This window comes from Ranitomeya imitator, chromosome 3 (genome assembly GCF_032444005.1).
Source record: "Ranitomeya imitator isolate aRanImi1 chromosome 3, aRanImi1.pri, whole genome shotgun sequence".
In the NCBI taxonomy this organism is placed as follows: domain Eukaryota; kingdom Metazoa; phylum Chordata; class Amphibia; order Anura; family Dendrobatidae; genus Ranitomeya; species Ranitomeya imitator.
Window position 1 is genome coordinate 135036431 of NC_091284.1, and position 19134 is coordinate 135055564.

The following is a 19134-nucleotide window of genomic DNA, read 5'->3' on the forward strand; positions in this document are numbered from 1 at the left end:
AAAACAAAATATAGCGAGGGACAAATTATATTTGAAAAGGAATAACCCCATTAAGGTCTTTCTACACAGACTAAAAAAAAAACTCTTGCAGTGAGCACAGATCAACAACATATAAAGTTGATCATTCATTCCCCCTCTCTTTCAGAATTATCATCAATGATGACTTTTAGGCCTTCATAAAAGACCTAATAAAGGTTTTGACATTTCATCCCTTGCATATTACAAGATACAAACATTCGTTCACACAATCATTGCCCTGTGTAAAATGGCCTTAGGACATACACACACAATGTTATCTTTTATTTGGTATTGGCAGACCCATTCGGGTTGGTGACTAGTGATGAGCGAAAGTGCTTGGATAAGGTGTAATCTGAGCACGCTTGTGTGCTAACAGTGTCCTTGGTGTGCCCAAAAAATATGTTTAAGTCCCTGCAGCTGCATGTCTCACGGCTGTTCGACAGTCATAACACATGCATGCGTTGTCTGTTTGTTAGTCAATCCCTGTATGTGTTGTGGCTGTCGAGCAGCCGTGATACCTGCAGGTACACAGACTCAAACATATTTTTCTAGCACACCGTAGACATTTGGTTAATATCCGAGCTTGCTCGGATAACACCTTATCAGAGCACGTTCACTCATCACTAATGACGACTACTTTTTAGGTAGAATCTACAGCTCTTGAAATGTAGTAATGGTGAATATCATACTGTCCTATTTTACCATAATCATTAAGGGGTTGTCACTCTAAGTCACTGCACAGTGCGCTCAGTTATACGCCGTCAGGATTCTCCGGTGGCGGGTGAGTGCGGGCTTATGGTTCAACTCTGCGGACACTATGTGACTCCGGTTATGAGGAGCAGGGCAGGAGTGAGACTGCAAGTGTGCGATTTGCATACATGCAGTCACATGCTGACTAGATGTGCACGGTCTCGTTCAATACAAGTTAACTGAGCAAAGATGGACCGGTCATGTCAGAATGTAAAATGAAATTTGCAAATCACATACTTCTGATCACAGTTCACTCCCGGTGGCGTAAAAATCTGTGATAATTCACAAGTCTAAAAGTCACATTGAGTGACCACAGACTTGAGCCCCAAGCTTGGACAACACCTTTAGAAAAAAAGAGCATTAATGAATACAACAGCAGAAATAAAGAAGCAAAGGAGAAAATTGCTTGTTGTAATTAGTTAGTAGTGAAGTACAGTAGGCCACGTGATCCTTCCAGATGAAGAAACAAATAGTTTCTGATTAGAATACAACACAACATACACTCCTTACAGCCCATCACATAGCATGACAACAGTTAAGACTTATATATTCATATCAGACACCAAAACCAGACTCAAAAATGAATTTCAGACCAGAACTTTTAAGTATATACAGAAACCACATATCAATATCAGTCCCCAGACAAGATGCACTAAATACATTCAGTCCCTTAAGTTAATTTTAGGACCCAGATAAAAAAACTAACCTAAGACCAAACAGAAAAAAAAATATTCTGACCTCATAACAGACTATATACAGACCTTCCTGGTTTCTGTCTCTACCTATACGATGTCTTAGCACTTGACAACATCAAGTGCTTGAGGATGGATAAGAGCCAGGAGTTAGGGGGTTTTAGCATACAGGCCACCGTCTACTGGAACAATCCAATAGGTAAAAGTCCGATTTTTTAATTAGCGGCGTCTCTTCCACTGGGCAGTAAGGTGAAAAATACATATCACCATATGAAAAGGTCAGAAAGGCTAAATATAGTGTGGATCCTGAAATGACCAGATGAGTTAACATATCTCAAAACTCCCAAGGATCAGTACCAAAGATTTTCTACTCTCTAAGGCTAGGTTCAGATTGCGTTAATGGGACCGCGCTAACGAACAGCGTTGCACGGCAAAATTAACGCCGTGCAACGCGTCCGTTAGCGCGCCCATTGGCAGCAATGGGAACGTGCAAGCAGCATCCGCGGTGCGCCCGAGGTCCGTTCCCCGCTCTCGCAGATCGGGGATCTGCAAGAGCGGGGACGTTAAACGCGACCCCGAAAAATACATTGCGTTAGCGCAATCCGCTAGCGCTTAGTGCCAAACGGATTGCCCTAACGCAATCTGAACCTAGCCTAATAGTATATTACGATACGAGAACAAATTTACGGTGAATACATTTTTCATTTTTAACGCTACTATAGGAAAAGCATTACATAATGATGGCATGTAATGATGCCTACTTTCCGGCATACTCTGGTAATTAAATTTGTCACTTAAGCCATGTCTGAAATCTTCCACAATCCTGGAGAAACAGACATACTGTACATCAAGAAACATAGTGCTAAGTTATTATGGCACTCCACTGCAGGCAATAATGAAGGGAGAATGTGATTGCTGGAAATGAGCTACTGAAGACACTAACATAGCGGAATATTTAGTTGAAAGCAACCATGTGTTTCTTACCAGCCCTTCGCTTGGCTTGATGTTGGAAAGTTGTATGACTTCGAGATGGGCAGACTGAGAAACCAGAGGATCAGAGGAGAGAGAAATGATGTGGTCGCAGACACCTGATAGGGTTTTACACTAAAAGAAAATACAGAGATGCATTATTAAGGGTTAACGCAACACAATCTATTGACAATATTAAGTTTTATTGAAAATGAGAAAAGAAAGAAAATGGTGGAATTTGCTCGATAATCAAGATAAAAAGACTGATTAAAGCCTTAGAAAGTAGATTGTACATCTCACACGAAAATAATTGGATATAATGAAGCATTATTGCTAAGGATCTTTTTTGCGTCCCTTATCTTGTAATACTGAAATCTAGCTAATGAGAGGGTTTGCTGACTAATCAGAAAAGGCTTCAGTGTACATGTACTATTACTAGCACCATTGCACATGCAGGTATACAGGTACACATGTGACCATCGCAATTACTCACCACATGAAGGATCTTGTTCTCCGTTTCATACACGGTACATTCCTGAAACAATACAAAGACAATATTTCATGTTAATAGGAGAGGACACTGTGGTACTGTATTTACTTCAGTGTTGTATGCATGTTGTGTCAATATTTTTTTTTAATTTTAAAATACTTTTGTATGAACCTAAAATGTTAATTAATTAAAGGGAAACTGTCACTAGTTTTTTTAACCCAACCCGAGAAAAGCATAATGTAGAGGCAGAGACTCAGGTTCCAGAAATGTGTCACTTACTGGGCTGCTTTCTGTAGCTTTAATAATCTCCATCTGAGATCACACCACTTAAAGGGCCACTGTCACCCCCTCCAGCCATTATAAACTAAAAGAGCCACCTTGTGCAGCAGTAATGCTGCATTCTAACAAGGTGGCTCTTTTAGTTTTTGGTGCATGTATTCCCAAAATAAAGCGTTTTATTACTTCTCCAAAATACCTGTCTTTCGCCAGGGAGGCAGGTCCTCACCCCCCTGCTTGAACCGCCACACTGCCGTCACTCAAATATTCAGGGGCTCCGGGCGCCGCCCCTCCACGCTGTTTTCGCATGAAATCCGGACCCCTGTGCTGTGTACTACTATGTGGGGCAGGCGCAGTGAGCTCTGGCCGTCTGGCGTCACAGCCAGGCTTGCAGACTGCGCCTGTGCGGCCGCCCTGCCTATGAATCCCAGCCCCGCACTGTGCATAATGCATAACACACTGCGGGGCTGGGATTCCCAAGGTGGGTGGCCGCACTGTCCGCACACGCGCAGTCTGCAAGCCTGGCTGTGTCGTCAGACGGCCAGAGCTCACTGCGCCTGCATCAGACAGTACTACACAGCGCAGGCGTCAGATTTCATGCGAAAACAGCGCGGAGGGGGCGGCGCCCGGAGCCCCTGAATATTTGAGTGATGGCAGTGTGGCGTTTCAAGCAGGGGGATGAGGACCTGCCTCCCTGGATAAAGACAGGTATTTTGGAGAAGTAATAAAACGCTTTATTTAGGGAATACATGCACCAAAAACTAAAAGAGCCACCTTTTTAGAATGCAGCATTACTGCTGCACAAGGTGGCTCTTTTAGGTTATAACGGCTGGAGGGGGTGACAGTGGCCCTTTAAATGAGACAATGATAAAGTCTGAGAAGCGCAGGGAAGAGACACAGACGAGAGATGGGGTTAAACCACAACGCGTTTTGAAGGAGGATCAGTCTTCATCAGGTGGATCTTTTTTTTTTTTAATTTAAGTTGCTGACAGTAGCTCCAAGCCTTATTCTTTTTTATTTTGTAAAAAAGTATAATAAAACCACATTGTACAGCCTGTAATACAATATGCTACATGCAAAACAAACCCCAATACAAACAAAACAAAACAAAAATCTTTGGTTACAATGTATAACACAATTGATGCTAGTTACTGACTGCAACCTTCTTGTGTTGTAGTCATGAAGTCACAGCCATATGATACACCCAGAAGAGGGTTTCAGTGCTGAATATGAAGGGGCTGGCTCACTGGCCTATTTGAAGAGCTAATACAGCTAACTTTTCTGTCAATCATAGCCCATGCATAGAAATAGGGAGTTGGCTTGGCTACTGAAATGAGAAGTCAAATCCCCTCCGACAGAACTGGCCACATGCCGATACTGTAAACACTCAGTGTTGTGTACAGGCCTGGAAGTAGAACAGTAACTCTGCATCTTTAACCAAAATAACTGGATTCGGAAACCTGGGCTCCTTAGTCTCCTTGGACTGGTTACGATTACTATCTTTCAACTCTCTATGGCTACATTCCTGCCATCTTCAGCTGTTATTTCTTTGATGTTTTCCAAAATCAATAGTGAAACATTTTGAACAGATTTCTGGGCCAAGAAACTGTTTGGGTAATAAACTAATTGACCATGAAATGGAAAATATTTTAACCCAATGATCTGCAGAATGTCAGAACGGGGAATCAGAGAATCCAAAGAAAAAAAGAAAATCATAGAACTCGGGAGAATTAAGTTCTCAGTTGTTCATCAAATAGAATTACAGCAAGTAGAGATGCCATAAAATCTACTATATAATTGTCTAAGGGTTAATTCCGTCTGTCCTTCTGTCTGTCTGTCACGGATATTCATTCGCTGATTGGTCTCACCAGCTGCCTGTCATGGCTGCCGCGACCAATCAGCATCAGGCACAGTCCGGAAGAAAATGGCCGCTCCTTACTCCCCGCAGTCAGTGCCTGGCGCCCGCATACTCCCCTCCGGTCACCGCTAACACAGGGTTAATGCCGGCGGTAACGGACCGTGTAATGCCGCGGGTAACGCACTCCGTTACCGCCGCTATTAACCCTGTGTGTCCCCAACTTTTTACTATTGACGCTGCCTATGCGACATCAATAGTAAAAAAATGTAATGTTAAAAATAATTAAAAAAAAAAAAACCTGCTATACTCACCCTCCGTAGTCCGCTGAGCCGCTCGCGCCGGCCACCATCTTCCGTTGCAGGTTCCGGTGGCAAAGATGGTATGGGAGAAGGACCTGCCATGACGTTACGGTCATGTGACCGCGACGTCATCACAGGCCCTGCGCGCCTGCGCGAGAAAGACCTGCATGACGTCACGGTCATGTGACCGCGATGTCATCAGAGGTCCTGCGCTCATACCAACCCTGGGACCGGAAGCTGCCGTGGACTACAAGGGGCCCTAGGAAAGGTGAGTATATGTTTATTTTTAATTTTTTAACCTGTGACAAATGTAGCTGGGCAATATACTACGTGACTGGCCAATATACTACGTGGCTCTGTGCTCTATACTACGTCGCTCTGCAATATACTATGTAGCTCTGTGCTGTATACTACGTCACTGGGCAATATACTACGTCACGGGGCAATATACTACGTAACTGGGCAATATACTACGTGGCTGGGCAATATACTACGTCACTGGGCAATATACTATGTGGTTGGGCAATATATTACGCGACTGGGCAATATACTACGTCACTGGGCAATATACTACGTCACTGGGCAATATACTACATGGATGGGCAATATACTACGTGGTTGGGCAATATAATACATGACTGGGCAATATACTACGTCACTGGGCAATATACTACGTGACTGGGCAATATACTACGTGGTTGGGCAATATACTACGTCACTGAGCAATATACTACATGGGCTGTGCAATATACTACCTGGACATGCATATTTTAGAATACCCGATGCGTTATATTTCTATTGTTGCCCCTGAGAGTATTCATTAGTGGGTTTAACTGACCATTCTGATTCCATTGTTCATCAAATACAATTCAAAAACTGTTTCGATATCACACTTCTTTGGATTTATTGCGGGGTGAGTACACAGAGTCTGACACCACAACATGTAGGCTTATAATTACTAATTACTTGTGTATAAATAAAGAGGATTCAGAGAATGTCAGACCATTTAAATATTTTTTCTTGGAATACGGCAACCTCATAGTAATGATGTACAAGGCATTATGTCAATTACAGTATGCAGATATGCAATGAATAAAAAAATGACCTCTATTTTACTACCCAGCCTTGGAGATTTTAATGCTCGGAAAAAAAACAATTATATTATTAAATCATAAGCAAAAAATTAGCTCCACTTGCATCTCCCACATCTTATTTTCTTCTTTCTTCAATTGAGGTATTTTATAGCCTTTTTATCTTACCCTAGCACCTCTGGAAATGCAGCTACAGAATCTGATATTACAAAGCTAAGCAACATGAAAGATATTGGCTAAAAGTACCCAAAAGCCTAGCCTTTGATTACTAATGCTAATGCATTACAAGATAAATGTCTTTAATATGTTTAGAAAAATGGGCTCAGATTCTTGCTTAAACAAGAGAACGCCAAGCTTTAATCAGACCCCTCTGAATAGCAGAGTTATTAATAATGTATGTATTTAACGATCGTCTTTATAGACTAAAATATTATTTTAGAGGTATTGAAACATCTCTTATGTAACGCGAGTCTCCGAGCCTTGATCAAGTCAATTTCCTGAGCCAAATCGTTCATAGCGTGGGATTCATTTTCCGCACACACACATGGCTTTTAATCAATACTGGTTATGCGATGATCAAGAAAAAAACTTTGTAAGAAATAAATAAGGCAGACATTTCTTTTCTTTTTTTCTAATCAGAGAACAAACAAATGGATTAAATATTTGTTTGGGGCAAAAAAATACCAAATAGGGTAACTAAAAAAGGTATCAGGGATTACAGAAAAGAGTCGTCTATTTTAACCCCTTAACCACCGCTGATACTCCTTTTAATGGCAGCAGTTAAGGGGCCTTATTTATTAGTGCTGCTTTTTAATACGGTGCTGAGAAATAAGTGTATAGTGCCCCCCAGTGTTGGAAAATCTCCAGGGTCTCGGCTACAGGGGGCAACTGAGACCCCGAAGAACATGATTCTGGTCATTTTTTACGTCCCCTGTCATGTGATTGCCAATCACAAAAAAAAGTCAGATTTTCCATTAATTTCTCTACCCTCTGATATGATCTAGCATACCAAAGGAGAAAGAAATGGGGTTCTCCCGAGTCCCCATCACTGGATCCTCCTGCTCCGTCCCCGGCCCTCTGTGTCATCTTCCTAGAAGAAAATGGCGAGTGCATGCACAGTGCGCCCGCAGAGGTCTGCTGGACTGTACTCGGCAACAATAGGAGATTTTTCCTATTGGTTCATTTTGACCAATGTGATAGACCCTATCCCAGTGATCAAAGTAACCCCCCCCCCCGTTTGTCACCTCCTTAGTAAAATAAAAATAATAAAATAAAAAACTTTTAATTTTTTTCCATTCTTTGAAGCTAGGGTTGGGGTTAATGTTGTGCTAGGGTTAGGGTTGTTTTGGGATTACGGTTGTGGTTAGGGTTGCGGTTAAGGTTGGGGTTGTGGTTAGGGTTGTGTTGGGGTTAGGGTTGGGGTTAGGGATGTGTTGGGGTTAAGGTTGGGTTTACGGCTGTGCTAGACTTGGAGTTATAATTGGGGTGGGGGTTCCAAATGCAACATGGTGCCCGTCATTGATTCCAGCAAATTTTGTGTTCAAAAAGACAAACGGAGCTTCCTTCCTTCTGAGCCCTGCCATGCGCCCAAACAGTTGCATTCCCCCCACATATGGAGTATCGATGTACTCAGGAGTAATTGCACAACAAATTTTGTGGTCGATTTTCTCCTGATACCCTTATGAAAATAAAAAAGTTTGGGTCTACAGTAAATTTTCTGTGAAAGGGGTGCAGTTTTTAGAATGGGGCCACTTTTTTGTATTTTCTGTTATATTGACCCCTCAAAGTCACTTCAAATGTGATGTAGTCCCTAAAAAAAATAGTTTTGTAAATTTTATTGGAAAAACTAGAAAATCCTTATAACTTCCGATAATTTTTTCTATGTTTCCAAAATTGTACTGATGTAAGGAAGACATGTGGGAAATGTTATTTATTAACTATTTTGTGTGACATGACTCTCTGATTTAAGGGCACAAAAATTAAAAGTTTGAAAATTGCTAAATTTTCACAATTTTTGCCAAATTTCGTTTTTTCATAGATAAATGCAAGTTTTATAGAATAAATTTTACCACTAACATGAAGTACAATATGTCACGAAAAAAACCCAATCTTAGTATTAGTGGGATACGTTGGAAGCGTTCCAGAGCTATAACCTCAAAGTGACAGTGGTCAGAATTGTAAAAATTGGCTTGGCCATTAAGGGGTTAAAAAGCACCACCCTTTTCCCTGGATGGTGTCTAGTAGTGTTGGTCAGATTTAATTGTGCTGCTAAAAAGGATGAGCTACATGTTTTGTCCACAGCCCATGGACAAAAGTTTTGCGGTTCCTGGTTAAAATATATATATATATGTATATATATATAGACCCTTTTCTCTCTTTTCTATGATTCCCAACCACCACTTTAAAGAAAACTCCCATCAAAATTTCTATCCTCTTAATATGTAATTATATTATACAGCACTGTGTTCTTACAGTTGCTCATTTTGTCTTTCTACCCAGCTACGGTAATTTTTTCTTTCCCATTAGGTCTATGACATCACACAATTAACAAAAACTAATTAAAAACTAGCTGAATCCTCCAAAGCCCTGTGTAGAAACAGGAGGTAAATTTTCCCTGTATGAGTCTTAATCACTGCAAAAGTCAATGCCAGGGCCAAAGGGTGGTGCAGCTGGGACCGGAGTTGAAGAGGGAAATGATTTATGCAGGGACAAAAATACTTCCGGTTTCTACATAGCTCAGAGAAAAAAGAAGCATTTACTGGATAGAAAGGCAACATGAGCAATTGTAAGTACACAGTGCTATAGAATATGGTGATTGAAATACATTTTTATGTTTTTTGGTACTTGTATTGGTTTAGTATAAACATTGGTCTAGGACATTATTAGGATACAGGAATAGGACTCTAGTGTGTAGTAGTGGTAGTTTTGGAGGAATGGGAAACCTCACAGGTTCCCTTTAAGAGTATTATTCCATAATTACAATTGCCTTAATTATAGATTTTGGATGATCACCCAGTCACATATATGATGATATTAACAATTCTACTTTTTGCATCTTAAAAACATAAAATTAAAGAGGTCCAGTGATTTTAAAAAAAGTAGATCTTTACCAGACACAGTCCATGGATATAAGTAGTACTGTAAGTTAACCCCTTCATGACCCAGCCTATTTTGACCTTAATGACCTGGCCGTTTTTTGCAATTCTGACCAGTGTCCCTTTATGAGGTAATAACTCAGGAACGCTTCAACGGATCCTAGCGGTTCTGAGATTGTTTTTTCGTGACATATTGGGCTTCATGTTAGTGGTAAATTTAGGTCAATAAATTCTGCGTTTATTTGTGATAAAAACGGAAATTTGGCGAAAATTTTGAAAATTTCGCAATTTTCACATTTTGAATTTTTATTCTGTTAAACCAGAGAGTTATGTGACACAAAATAGTTAATAAATAACATTTCCCACATGTCTACTTTACACCAGCACAATTTTGGAAACAACATTTTTTTTTGCTAGGAAGTTATAAGAGTTAAAATTTGACCAGCGATTTCTCATTTTTACAACGAAATTTACAAAACCATTTTTTTTAGGGACCACCTCACATTTGAAGTCAGTTTGAGGGGTCTATATGGATGAAAATACCCAAAAGTGACACCATTCTAAAAAATGCACCCCTCAAGGTGCTCAAAACCACATTCAAGAAGTTTTTTAACCCTTCAGGTGCTTCACAGCAGCAGAAGCAACATGGAAGGAAAAAATGAACATTTAACTTTTTAGTCACAAAAATTATCTTTTAGCAACATTTTTTTTATTTTCCCAATGGTACAAGGAGAAACTGAACCACGAAAGTTGTTGTCCAATTTGTCCTGAGTACGCTGATACCTCATATGTGGGGGTAAACCACTGTTTGGGCGCACGGCAGGGCTTGGAAGGGAAGGAGCGCCATTTGACTTTTTGAATGAAAAATTGGCTCCACTCTTTAGCGGACACCATGTCACGTTTGGAGAGCCCCCGTGTGCCTAAAAATTGGAGCTCACCCACACGTGACCCCATTTTGGAAACTAGACGCCCCAAGGAACTTATCTAGATGCATAGTGAGAACTTTGAACCCCCGGGGGCTTCACAAATTGATCCGTAAAAATGAAAAAGTACTTTTTTTTCACAAAAAAATTCTTTTAGCCTCAATTTTTTTCATTTTCACATGGGCAACAGGATAAAATGGATCCTAAAATTTGTTGGGCAATTTCTCATGAGTACACCGATACCTCACATGTGGAGGTAAACCACTGTTTGGGCACATGGTAAGGTTCGGAAGGGAAGGAGCGCCATTTGACTCTTTGAATGAAAAATTATCTCCATCGTTAGCGGACACCATGTCGTGTTTGGAGAGCCCCCGTGTGCCTAAACATTGGAGCTCCCCCACAAATGACCCCATTTTGGAAACTAGACCCCCCAAGGAACTTATCTAGATGCATATTGAGCACTTTAAACCCTCAGGTGCTTCACAAATTGATCTGTAAAAATGAAAAAGTACTTTTTTTTTCACAAAAAAATTCTTTTCGCCTCAGTTTTTCATTTTCACATGGGCAATAGGATAAAATGAATCCTAAAATTTGTTGGGCAATTTCTCCCGAGTACGCCGATACCTCATATGTGGGGGTAAACCACTGTTTGGGCACACGGCAGGGCTCGGAAGGGAAGGCGCGCCATTTGACTTTTTGAATGGAAAATTAGCTCCAATTGTTAGCGGACACCATGTCGCGTTTAGAGAGCCCCTGTGTGCCTATGCATTGGAGCTCCCCCACAAGTGACCCCATTTTGGAAACTAGACCCCCCAAGGAACTTATCTAGATGCATATTGAGCACTTTAAACCCCAAGGTGCTTCACAGAAGTTTATAATGCAGAGCCATGAAAATAAAAAATAATTTTTCTTTCCTCAAAAATGATTTTTAGCCTGGAATTTCCTATTTTGCCAAGGGTAATAGGAGAAATTGGACCGCAAATGTTGTTGTCCAGTTTGTCCTGAGTACGCTGATACCCCATATGTGGGGGTAAACCACTGTTTGGGCGCACGGCAGGGCTCGGAAGGGAAGGCACGCCAATTGGCTTTTTAAATGGAAAATTAGCTCCAATCATTAGCGGACACCATGTCACGTTTGGAGAGCCCCTGTGTGCCTAAACATTGGAGATCCCCCACATATGACCCCATTTTGGAAACTAGACCCCCAAAGGAACTAATCTAGATGTGTGGTGAGGACTTTGAACTTCCAAGTGCTTCACAGAAGTTTATAACGCAGAGCCATGAAAATAAAATAAAAATTTTATTTTCTCTAAAATGATTTTTTAGCCTGCAATTTATTATTTTCCCAAGGGTAACAGGAGAAATTTGACCCCAAAAGTTGTTGTACAGTTTCTCCTGAGTACGCTGATACCCCATATGTGGGGGTAAACCACAGTTTGGGCACATGTCGGGGCTCGGAAGTCAAGTAGTGACATTTTGAAATGCAGACTTTGATGGAATGCTCTGCGGGCGTTACGTTGCGTTTGCAGAGCCCCTGATGTGGCTAAACAGTAGAAACCCCCCACAAGTGACCCCATTTTAGAAACTAGACCCCGAAAGGAACTTATCTAGATGTGAGGTGAGCACTTTGAACCCCCAAGTGCTTCACAGAAGTTTATAACACAGAGCAGTGAAAATAATAAATACGTTTTCTTTCCTCAAAAATAATTTTTTAGCCCAGAATTTTTTATTTTCCCAAGGGTTACAGGAGAAATTGGACCCCAAAAGTTGTTGTACAGTTTCTCCTGAGTACGCTGATACCCCATATGTGGGGGTAAACCACAGTTTGGGCACATGTCGGGGCTCGGAAGTCAAGTAGTGACATTTTGAAATGCAGACTTTGATGGAATGCTCTGCGGGCGTTACGTTGCGTTTGCAGAGCCCCTGATGTGGCTAAACAGTAGAAACCCCCCACAAGTGACCCCATTTTAGAAACTAGACCCCCCAAGGAACTTATCTAGATGCATATTGAGCACTTTAAACCCCAAGGTGCTTCACAGAAGTTTATAATGCAGAGCCATGAAAATAAAAAATAATTTTTCTTTCCTCAAAAATGATTTTTAGCCTGGAATTTCCTATTTTGCCAAGGGTAATAGGAGAAATTGGACCGCAAATGTTGTTGTCCAGTTTGTCCTGAGTACGCTGATACCCCATATGTGGGGGTAAACCACTGTTTGGGCGCACGGCAGGGCTCGGAAGGGAAGGCACGCCAATTGGCTTTTTAAATGGAAAATTAGCTCCAATCATTAGCGGACACCATGTCACGTTTGGAGAGCCCCTGTGTGCCTAAACATTGGAGATCCCCCACATATGACCCCATTTTGGAAACTAGACCCCCAAAGGAACTAATCTAGATGTGTGGTGAGGACTTTGAACTTCCAAGTGCTTCACAGAAGTTTATAACGCAGAGCCATGAAAATAAAATAAAAATTTTATTTTCTCTAAAATGATTTTTTAGCCTGCAATTTATTATTTTCCCAAGGGTAACAGGAGAAATTTGACCCCAAAAGTTGTTGTACAGTTTCTCCTGAGTACGCTGATACCCCATATGTGGGGGTAAACCACAGTTTGGGCACATGTCGGGGCTCGGAAGTCAAGTAGTGACATTTTGAAATGCAGACTTTGATGGAATGCTCTGCGGGCGTTACGTTGCGTTTGCAGAGCCCCTGATGTGGCTAAACAGTAGAAACCCCCCACAAGTGACCCCATTTTAGAAACTAGACCCCGAAAGGAACTTATCTAGATGTGAGGTGAGCACTTTGAACCCCCAAGTGCTTCACAGAAGTTTATAACACAGAGCAGTGAAAATAATAAATACGTTTTCTTTCCTCAAAAATAATTTTTTAGCCCAGAATTTTTTATTTTCCCAAGGGTTACAGGAGAAATTGGACCCCAAAAGTTGTTGTCCAGTTTCTCCTGAGTACGCTGATACCCCATATGTGGGGGTAAACCACTGTTTGGGCACACGTCGGGGCTCAGAAGGGAAGTAGTGACTTTTGAAATGCAGACTTTGATGGAATGGTCTGCGGGCGTCACGTTGCGTTTGCAGAGCCCCTGGTGTGCCTAAACAGTAGAAACCCCCCACAAGTGACCCCATTTTGGAAACTAGACCCCCCAAGGAACTTATCTAGATATGTGGTGAGCACTTTGAACCCCCAAGTGCTTCACAGACGTTTACAACGCAGAGCCGTGAAAATAAAAAATCATTTTTCTTTCCTCAAAAATGATGTTTTAGCAAGCAATTTTTTATTTTCTCAAGGGTAACAGGAGAAATTGGACCCCAGTAATTGTTGCCCAGTTTGTCCTGAGTACGCTGATACCCCATATGTGGGGGTAAACCACTGTTTGGGCACATGTCGGGGCTCGGAAGTCAAGTAGTGACGTTTTGAAATGCAGACTTTGATGGAATGGTCTGCGGGCGTCACGTTGCGTTTGCAGAGCCCCTGGTGTGCCTAAACAGTAGAAACCCCCCACAAGTGACCCCATTTTGGAAACTAGACCCCCCAAGGAACTTATCTAGATATGTGGTGAGCACTTTGAACCCCCAAGTGCTTCACAGACATTTACAACGCAGAGCCGTGAAAATAAAAAATCATTTTACTTTCCTCAAAAATGATGTTTTAGCAAGCAATTTTTTATTTTCTCAAGGGTAACAGGAGAAATTGGACCCCAGTAATTGTTGCCCAGTTTGTCCTGAGTACACTGATACCCCATATGTGGGGGTAAACCACTGTTTGGGCACACGTCGGGGCTCGGAAGGGAAGGAGCACCATTTGACTTTTTGAATAAAAGATTGGCTGGAATCAATGGTGGCGCCATGTTGCGTTTGGAGACCCCCTGATGTGCCTAAACAGTGGAAACCCCTCAATTCTTACGCCAACACACCCCTAACCCTTATCCCAACTGTAGCCGTAACCCTAACCACAACCCTAACCGCAACACACCCCTAACCACAACCCTAACCCCAACACACCCCTAACCCTAACCACAACCCTAATTCCAACCCAACCCTAACCCTAAGGCTATGTACCCACGTTGCGGATTCGTGTGAGATTTTTCCGCACCATTTTTGAAAAATCCGCGGGTAAAAGGCACTGCGTTTTACCTGCGGATTTCACCTGCGGATTCCACCTGCGGATTCCTATTGAGGAATAGGTGTAAAACGCTGCGGAATCCGCACAAAGAATTGACATGCTGCGGAAAATACAACGCAGCGTTTCCGTGCGGTATTTTCCGCACCATGGGCACAGCGGATTTGGTTTTCCATAGGTTTACATGGTACTGTAAACCTGATGGAACACTGCTGCGGATCCGCAGCGGCCAATCCGCTGCGGATCCGCAGCCAAATCCGCACCGTGTGCACATGGCCTAATTCTAAAGGTATGTGCACACGCTTTGGAAAACGCTGCGGATCCGCAGCAGTTTCCCATGAGTGTACATTTCAATGTAAACCTATGGGAAACAAAAATCGCTGTACACATGCTGCGGAAAAACTGCACGGAAACGCAGCGGTTTACATTCCGCAGCATGTCACTTCTTTCTGCGGATTCCACAGCGGTTTTACAACTGCTCCAATAGAAAATCGCAGTTGTAAAACCGCAGTGAAATGCGCAGAAAAACCGCGGTAAATCTGCCATAAATCCGCAGCGGTTTAGCACTGCGGATTTATCAAATCCGCTGCAGAAAAATCCGCAGAGGACCAGAATACGTGTGCACATACCGAAACCCTAATCCTAACCCTAACCCTACCCCTACCCCTAACCCTAACCCTACCCCTAACCCTAACCCTAACCCTACCCCTAACCCTAACCCTACCCCTACCCCTACCCCTAACCCTACCCCTAACCCTAGTTCTAACTCCAACCTTAGTGAAAAAAAAAAAAAATTCTTTATTTTATTATTGTCCCTATCTATGGGGGACAAATGGGGGGGGTCATTTACTGTTTTTTTATTTTGACCACTGTGATAGATTATATCACAGTGATCAAAATTCACATTGGAACGAATCTGCCGGCCGGCAGATTCGGCGGGCGCACTGCGCATGCGCCCGCCATTTTGGAACATGGCGGCGCTCGGGGAAGAAGACTGACGGACCCCGCCAGGATCGGTAAGTATAAGGGGGGGAGATCAGGGCACGGGGGGGCGTCGGAGCACGGGGGGGCGTCGGAGCACGGGGGGGGAGGGATCGGAGCATGGGGGAGAGTGATCGGTGTGCGGGCGGGTGGATCGGTGTGCAGGGGGGGGGGGATCGGTGTGCAGGGGGGGTGGTTCAGAGCACGGGGGGGGATCGGAGTGCGGGGGGGTTTGATTGGAGCACGGGGGGGTGTGATTGGAGCACGGGGGAGCGGACAGGAGGACGGGGGAGCGGAGCACAGGACGGAGGGGAGCGGGCCACAGATCGGGGGGCTGGGGGGGCGATCGGAGGGGTGGGGTGGGGGCACATTAGTATTTCCAGCCATGGCCGATGATATTGCAGCATCGGCCATGGCTGGATTGTAATATTTCACCATTTTTTTAGGTGAAATATTACAAATCGCTCTGATTGGCAGTTTCACTTTCAACAGCCAATCAGAGCGATCGTAGCCACGAGGGGGTGAAGCCACCCCCCCTGGGCTAAACTACCACTCCCCCTGTCCCTGCAGATCGGGTGAAATGGGAGTTAACCCTTTCACCCGATCTGCAGGGACGCGATCTTTCTGTGACACAGCATATGCGTCACAGGTCGGATTGGCACCGACTTTCATGACGCATACGCTGTGTCACAGGTCGGGAAGGGGTTAATACAAAAGTAAAATGCACAAAAATGAAATTTGGATGCCAGGAGAATTTGTTGCTATAACATCTTCTCTCGTGCTAGGTTGTAGATATCATACTCTCCTATCCAGGCACGGCCCACACATTGAGGAAAAAAACTAGCAAAGTAACTTTCTGAAGACTTCTGAACCTATGTTGCCATTGAATGACAAATAACTGAAACCAAGAGCTTCCACTATGATTAATGTGACAAACATTTCAGATTCTAGAACCACTGAGCATGAAACAGACGGGGTAAGATAAGAAGTCATAATCATGAGAAAAATGTTCTTCTAATAATTGCCCTACAATTATCAATTAAAAACAAAAAAATGTAGAGTTTACTAAGTGTTGGGGGAAAGAGGGATTGACTATCATTAAGAGTCATATTGGCAAAGACCCTTAGGGAAAAGAATGGAATGCCACCAAGTGCCACCTTACAGAGGTAGCTTTGCATTGAGTGGCACTTGTGAAAAGATGACTTGGGTTCTGTGTCCTATAATACCATTACACTAATAAGCACAAATTCTGCTATAATTAGCCAATACCACTGCTCCAAATGACTACTGTATATAATGGTACCATATTGTGCTATTAACTATCTGAAACCTTGGGTAGTCTATAGTCATTCTCAAAAGATAAATGTTGCTGCTTCAGTATTGGTTACAGAAGTACAATTATGAGAATTTCAGACATTTTTAAACTTTGCATAAACCTGATATTTTTTTTAAATTAAAGACTCAATATAAAATTAAATTTTTCACCTTATTTATCAAGCCTATTCCAATCCATACTGGCATGTTGGATACCAACTTCTGGGTCAAAGCTTGACTGATGGCAACCCATTATCTAATCAGTGAAGTTTGTAAGGAGCAAGGGGATTGCACCTCAGGGACTGGTTATTTTGTCGGATTAAGCCTCTTTCAGACTGTTTGAAACATCTGGAACAATGATTGTCTGAAGAAGAAAAAGGGAGCACCACCTTGATTTCTGTGTCATACCAACGGTAAAGCATGCGGAGACTGTTTATGCGTGGGTTGCTTCTCATCCAAGGGAGTGGGCTCACTTATAATTTTGTCATGAATAAATCTTTCAATAGTAACTTCTTTTGCTGATCCAAGAGCAATTTGGTAATCAACAATGCTATTTCCAGTATGATGGAACACTAGGTCACAGGCAAAAGTGATAAAGTGGCTCGGTGAACAAAATATTCAAAGTTTGGTTCTATGGTCCAGATCTCAATATTATTGAGAACATGTGGTCAATCCTCAAAAAATTGGTATATGTAGCAAAAAAGTAATCTACCTTCTCAATTAAAGTCTGGATTGCCACTATGCAAACAATACAAAAAGGAAAAGATGGCATAAGTTGAATCATGGCATTGCCCTTTCCAGTCTATTGGCCTCTAAAAAATTCTCTGTAGATAATATTTCTATAACTTGAAAAATGCAAATAACCCATCATTATGCAGCACATCAATGTAAGGAATAATGCCATATCGATAAACCTCCTATAAAACAAGAACACTAAAAACAAGTTTTGTCTTTTATTCTATTAGACACGGAATAAATCCAAAATATACGGTTCTCACCCCATAAATAAAATCTCACCACCTCTAATTGTTAGCAGCCGTGTTGCTTTAAATGGCTTCTGTCATACTCATCAGCACACCGTACAGGTTACAGTAACCTGGGTACACTTTGTCAGCCTGGTGAAGATCATGCGGTGAGTAATTGCTATGCAAGAAGAAAATGTTGACATTTTAAGTATGAAATGGTCTTACTGAAAAGAAGAAAAAAAAAAGGAAAAACAATAGCAGGAGTTTAGATTACAGAATCTATTTCAGATAGAAGGAAGAGGTGACAGTACTAGACCTTTTTGCTACATCACCTGTCATATATAACACTAAAGTGGGGGAAACTCTAACGTGGATCTGTAAATAATGAAGAATCTCAGAATCAGGAATCGGTCTGACTGAAGCTCGGAGACCTGTGATGAACTACACACTCACAGTACAGCACTATGTTACAGTATATAGCTGAGCAGTGCAGGATTATTATGCACTGTATATCATGCACATTCATTCATTAAGAAGCATAGCTGAATTTCTGTATGAAATATTTACTCTGGATACTTTTCTTAGGAGACAGATATAAAGCCTAGGTTTTATTTTCTATGTTATAGGACTGCTCTGGGTAATTATTAGGAAAAAAGATAAGTAGATGTTAGTAGATAAACAAAAAAAATAAAAAAATAAAAACCTGACTAGTTAGTTTTTGTAAAAGAAAATACCCAACTAATGGATGATTACATGGTATGGATAAGCTATCTTCATCCACACACAGTTTTGGTTTGGCCACGTGGCTCAAACATTAGTTGTTAGGCTTTTCTTTCCTTGGGTCCTTTTTGTTCCCTGGCATTATGTTATTAAATACAATGGCCAAAGTAAAATGGTTTATATGGTTTCCCTCTCCATGACATTCAGCAACTGGACAACAGACCACATGCCTGCCAAGCAACTGCTAGCCAAAACCCTGGGATCAACCCCTGAAACATGATGAGTATATTGATATATCCCAGTTTTGTAGAAAGGAGAGCTAGGGAGCTCGGAATGGTCGGAGTCCCAGCGGTAAGATAGCTTTCAGACTTTTAGGAGTTATCCTATAGGTAATGGATAACTGTCCATTATGGAGAAAACCCCTTAACTAATCTACAAACGGGGCTGTCAGCCATCCAGAAATTCCTCAATCCGTTAAAAAATTCATGGGTCCATAAAGCTAGAGATAACTTGTACAGATTATTATGACATAATTTTACCATTCACAGTTTATGAAGCTAATG

General features: G+C 42.0%; 1 protein-coding gene across 14 annotated transcripts in view; it reads right to left on the reverse strand.

Annotated features, from left to right (window-relative positions):
• Positions 1-19134, reverse strand: part of CNKSR2 (connector enhancer of kinase suppressor of Ras 2) — a 550079-nt gene that overhangs the window by 403899 nt on the left and 127046 nt on the right. For all 14 annotated transcript variants that reach the window (XM_069761485.1, XM_069761477.1, XM_069761484.1 and 11 more), the window contains exons 6-7: positions 2923-2964; positions 2445-2564 (exon numbers count right to left, since the gene is read on the reverse strand). In XM_069761485.1, the coding sequence (XP_069617586.1) occupies positions 2445-2564; positions 2923-2964 (162 nt within the window). The remainder of the gene's footprint in view (positions 1-2444; positions 2565-2922; positions 2965-19134) is intronic.